Here is a 6109-nt window from a genome sequence, read left to right on the forward strand (position 1 = left end):
TCTCCTATTAGTTTCCCAGCTTCTTATTCAAACTACCTGGCTATTAGGGTAAAACCTTAACAACCACATAACTGTTAAAATTCCAAACTGGAGAGCGAATGAACAAAAATCCACAAAATAATAAAAAGCCAATTGTAAATTGTATTGGAATATCTGAAATATCTTAATATAATAAAAGTCAATGGACTTTCCCAGCTCAACTCTTTGATGGGTTAAAGTAAAGTTTATATGTAACTCAATCCGGCCTTTCCCAACACTGTGTCCTGGTCGTAGATTCCTCTGAATATGACGTGGGAGCAGTCCCTTCTCAAGGCTAGGTCCTCAAAAGTTGAATTTAAATCTAAAAAGTGAGTCAGTTTCAGAACAGAACTATGATGTTTGAGCATTATTATCAATAAAATGATCTAATAAAGAATAGAGAAGGAAGCACTGCTCAACACATTCTTCTATACAACAACCTGGAGTCTTTATGTTCATCCAAGAAATGGGACCCTGTCAAGTTCTTTTCCTATTTTTAACTCTAAATTACTTACTATTACGGTTGCCACCTTTTCTGGAAAAAAATACCGGCCTTCCTATATATTTATCTTTATTCCCTATTAATAACATAGGGATCACTGACCTTCCTATATATTTATCTTTATTCCCTATTAATAACATTGGGATCACTGGCCTTCCTATATATTTATCTTTATTCCCTATTAATAACATTGGGATCACTGACCTTCCTATATATTTATCTTTATTCCCTATTAATAACATTGGGATCACTGACCTTCCTATATATTTATCTTTATTCCCTATTAATAACATTGGGATCACTGACCTTCCTATATATTTATCTTTATTCCCTATTAATAACATTGGGATCACTGACCTTCCTATATATTTATCTTTATTCCCTATTAATAACATTGGGATCACTGACCTTCCTATATATTTATCTTTATTCCCTATTAATAACATTGGTATCACTGACCTTCCTATATATTTATCTTTATTCCCTATTAATAACATTGGGATCACTGACCTTCCTATATATTTATCTTTATTCCCTATTAATAACATTGGGATCACTGGCCTTCCTATATATTTATCTTTATTCCTATTAATAACATTGGGATCACTGACCTTCCTATTTATTTATCTTTATTCCCTATTAATAACATTGGGATCACTGACCTTCCTATATATTTATCTTTATTCCCTATTAATAACATTGGGATCACTGACCTTCCTATATATTTATCTTTATTCCCTATTAATAACATTGAGATCACTGACCTTCCTATATATTTATCTTTATTCCCTATTAATAACATTGGGATCACTGACCTTCCTATATATTTATCTTTATTCCCTATTAATAACATTGGGATCACTGACCTTCCTATATATTAATCTTTATTCCCTATTAATAACATTGGGATCACTGACCTTCCTATATATTTATTTTTATTCCCTATTAATAACATTGGGATCACTGACCTTCCTATATATTTATCTTTATTCCCTATTAATAACATTGGGATCACTGACCTTCCTATATATTTATCTTTATTCCCTATTAATAACATTGGGATCACTGACCTTCCTATATATTTATCTTTATTCCCTATTAATAACATTGGGATCACTGACCTTCCTATATATTTATCTTTATTCCCTATTAATAACATTGGGATCACTGACCTTCCTATATATTTATCTTTATTCCCTATTAATAACATTGGGATCACTGACCTTCCTATATATTTATCTTTATTCCCTATTAATAACATTGGGATCACTAACCTTCCTATATATTTATCTTTATTCCCTATTAATAACATTGGGATCACTGACCTTCCTATATATTTATCTTTATTCCCTATTAATAACATTGGGATCACTGACCTTCCTATATATTTATCTTTATTCCCTATTAATAACATTGGGATCACTAACCTTCCTATATATTTATCTTTATTCCCTATTAATAACATTGAGATCACTGACCTTCCTATATATTTATCTTTATTCCCTATTAATAACATTGGGATCACTGACCTTCCTATATATTTATCTTTATTCCCTATTAATAACATTGGGATCACTGACCTTCCTATATATTAATCTTTATTCCCTATTAATAACATTGGGATCACTGACCTTCCTATATATTTATTTTTATTCCCTATTAATAACATTGGGATCACTGACCTTCCTATATATTTATCTTTATTCCCTATTAATAACATTGGGATCACTGACCTTCCTATATATTTATCTTTATTCCCTATTAATAACATTGGGATCACTGACCTTCCTATATATTTATCTTTATTCCCTATTAATAACATTGGGATCACTGACCTTCCTATATATTTATCTTTATTCCCTATTAATAACATTGGGATCACTGACCTTCCTATATATTTATCTTTATTCCCTATTAATAACATTGGGATCACTGACCTTCCTATATATTTATCTTTATTCCCTATTAATAACATTGGGATCACTAACCTTCCTATATATTTATCTTTATTCCCTATTAATAACATTGGGATCACTGACCTTCCTATATATTTATCTTTATTCCCTATTAATAACATTGGGATCACTGACCTTCCTATATATTTATCTTTATTCCCTATTAATAACATTGGGATCACTAACCTTCCTATATATTTATCTTTATTCCCTATTAATAACATTGAGATCACTGACCTTCCTATATATTTATCTTTATTCCCTATTAATAACATTGGGATCACTGACCTTCCTATATATTTATCTTTATTCCCTATTAATAACATTGGGATCACTGACCTTCCTATATATTTATCTTTATTCTCTATTAATAACATCGGGATCACTGACCTTCCTATATATTTATCTTTATTCCCTATTAATAACATTGGGATCACTGACCTTCCTATATATTTATCTTTATTCCCTATTAATAACATTGGGATCACTGACCTTCCTATATATTTATCTTTATTCCCTATTAATAACATTGGGATCACTGACCTTCCTATATATTTATCTTTATTCCCTATTAATAACATTGGGATCACTGACCTTCCTATATATTTATCTTTATTCCCTATTAATAACATTGGGATCACTGACCTTCCTATATATTTATCTTTATTCCCTATTAATAACATTGGGATCTACCATCATTTTTACCGGCCAGGCCAGTAAAATACCGACCAGGTGGCGACCCTACTTACTATCCAGGCCTGGAAAACTATAAACACATAATGATGTTACATTTCCTAGTGGAGCCATTTATTTTTATTAGTATTTACTGAGTTCCAAATGTCCATTTACTCTGATATTCTTAACTTTGTGAGACTTTTGCTGACTTACACCTTCCACTTTTCTCTGAAGTACCAGACACTGTGGAGTCTGTAGACCTATAATGATTAATATAGCTAAATTATTTTGCAAAAAAAAAAGTTGACATTTCTTGTTTTGATGTGATTTTTTTTTAGGAAACTTTTCAAAGGTCCCAGATAGGAACATCTCTGAAACACCCATACAATTAAAAAAAGAGGACACTCAGAGTCTAATAACCAGTTGTCCCCGCTATCCGCAGGATGCAACAAAAATTCCCTCACACACAAGGAACCAAATGGTGAGCGAAGGAGAGAAACCATATCACTGCACTGAATGTAGAGAGAAATGACATACTAATATTCTTCTTTCTTCTCCTCAGCTCATCCATCAGAGAAAGGACACTGATTCATCAGAGAATTTACATACAGACTCTGAGGAAAATACTTTTCAAAATAGTAATTTTGTCTCAAGCCAGAAAATCCACACAGGAGAGAAACTTTTCTCTTGTACAGAATGTGGGAAAGAATATTCTGATAAGTCCAGCCTTCACAGACACATGAAAATCCATACAAGAGAGAAACCTTTCACTTGTACAGAATGTGGCAAAAAATTCTCTCATGAGTCCACCCTTTACCGACATCAGAAAACCCACACAGGAGAGAAACCTTACTCTTGTACAGAATGTGGGAAAGAATTCTCTGAAAAGGCCCACCTTTCTAAACACTATAAAATCCACACAGGAGAGAAACCTTTCTCTTGTACAGAATGTGGGAAAGAATTCTCTGATAAGTCCAGACTTCACAATCACCATAAAATCCACACAGGAGAGAAACCTTTCTCTTGTACAGAATGTGGGAAAGAATTCTCTGAGAAGTCCAGCCTTCAACATCATCAGAAAATTCACACAGGGCAGAAACGTTTCTCTTGTACAGAATGCGGGAAACAATTCTCTAATAAAAGCAACCTTCGTACACACCAGAAAATCCACACAGGGGAGAAACCTTTCTCTTGTACAGAATGCGGGAAGGAATTTTCTCATAAAATACACTTTTACTCACATCAGAAAATCCACACAGGAGAGAAACCTTTCTCATGCACAGAATGTGGGAAAGAATTCTCTCGTGAGTTCAGCCTTCGCATACACCATAGAATCCACACAGGAGAGAAACCTTTCTCTTGTACAGAATGTGGGAAAGAATTCGCTGATAAGTCCAACCTTCACAATCACCAGAGAATCCACACAGGAGAGAAACCTTTCTCTTGTACAGAATGTGAGAAAGAATTCTCTCATAAGTTCAGCCTTCACAAACACCAGAAAATCCATACAAGAGAGTAACCTTTCTCATGTACAAAATGTGGGAAAGAATTCTCTGATAAGTCCAACCTTTGTAGACACTAAAATCCACACAGGAGAGAAACCATTCTCCCCGGAACAGCGAGTATTCCAATTCAATACACGCATCTTTTCCTGGCTGCTGGATTCATCTATTCCATGCTTCACTTGGGCAAGTTGTGAATAGTGCACTTCTTCCAAACCACTGAGGAAGCTTGCCAGTGGCTCAACAACCCGTGGTGCAACTGATATGAGCATCTCATGGTTAGTAGGGCCTACTTATGTTTACCCTACATGCCTACTGCACAACAGCTACAGATTATGCACAATGAGACTGTTTGGTAAGTGCGGGAACTCAGGGAAAAGGCGTAACAAGCCTATTGGCTGTTTCGTTTATTTGAACTTGGCTACAACGCACAAATTTGGCCTCCATATAAGACTGTAGGTCAACCAGTGCAGAGTGGTACATATAGTGGGCAAAACAATGCACAGGAGGATTGAATACCCATTGGAGTAGTACTCAACATAGATGATGCTTGCGTACACTGCTTAAATCTAATACAAGGCTAAACTGGTGCCTCAAAAGCAGTGAAGCTATTGGAGCTCCAAAAATACTCAATGCAGTATTTGAGGTCCAACTCTCCCTGGGATTACAAATTCTAAGCAGATGCCAGTAAGCAGACTCTTATAGGAAAAAGTGGATAAGATGACATTGGTACTATGGACAAGGATTTTCATCGCTGTTCATTAACCTGGGCACACTGTTAAGCTGGAAACTAAAAGTAACAAGGTGCATGCCGGACATAGGGCAAATGGTCTTCAAGATCTAGCTATTGTAATATCACCTGGAAAGGCTCCCTGGCCGTGACAGAGACAAACACTTGCCAACCCTATGGACGTGATGGACAGTGTCAGACTGGCCCCCCGGGATACCAGGAGAACTCCTGGTGGGCTCAGGTGTCAATGGGCCCTTGTGCTGCTAAACATTTGACCTATTTCATGGTCATTCTTTATTTCAATGAGAACAAAAAGGCTAAATAGATGGAATAATAGATTATAGTATTATATTATGTAAATAGAAGAGGCTAGGAGAATAGTGATTGAGTGAGGAGAGGAAGCATAATAGTACTGAGAGTGGGCCCCTGGTCTAAGATTTTTGGGTGGGCCCCTGGTGTCCCAGTCCGACACTGGTGATGGATGATTGGGGGTGATAGCCTGGAATAACTTCAACAGCATCTCCACTAAGGGCAGAGGTGTACATAAGTCCCCAGCTGTGTGGGGGGGCGACCTACACCTAAAGTTTATATCCCTAGACCTAATGGCAAGGAGTAGGGACAATGTTGGGAGGCTTTAAGTACCACACCATGGATGTCACAGATTTGGGGTATAGGCCCACACAGGTTGGGGGGAGTGGGTAGAGAGGGCAAGAGCTGCAGGAAGTTT

At 35.9% G+C, this 6109-nt stretch overlaps 1 protein-coding gene across 1 annotated transcript; it reads left to right on the plus strand.

The window, feature by feature from the left end:
* The first annotated feature begins 3717 nt into the window (after positions 1-3717).
* On the plus strand, positions 3718-5522 carry LOC121395200 (gastrula zinc finger protein XlCGF7.1-like). The gene has a single exon (XM_041568218.1). It carries the CDS (start codon positions 3890-3892, stop codon positions 4667-4669), a length of 780 nt encoding a protein of 259 aa, XP_041424152.1. The 5' UTR covers positions 3718-3889; the 3' UTR covers positions 4670-5522.
* Positions 5523-6109: the final 587 nt, after the last annotated feature.

The sequence above is a fragment of the Xenopus laevis genome, chromosome 6S (genome assembly GCF_017654675.1).
Source record: "Xenopus laevis strain J_2021 chromosome 6S, Xenopus_laevis_v10.1, whole genome shotgun sequence".
NCBI lineage: Eukaryota > Metazoa > Chordata > Amphibia > Anura > Pipidae > Xenopus > Xenopus laevis.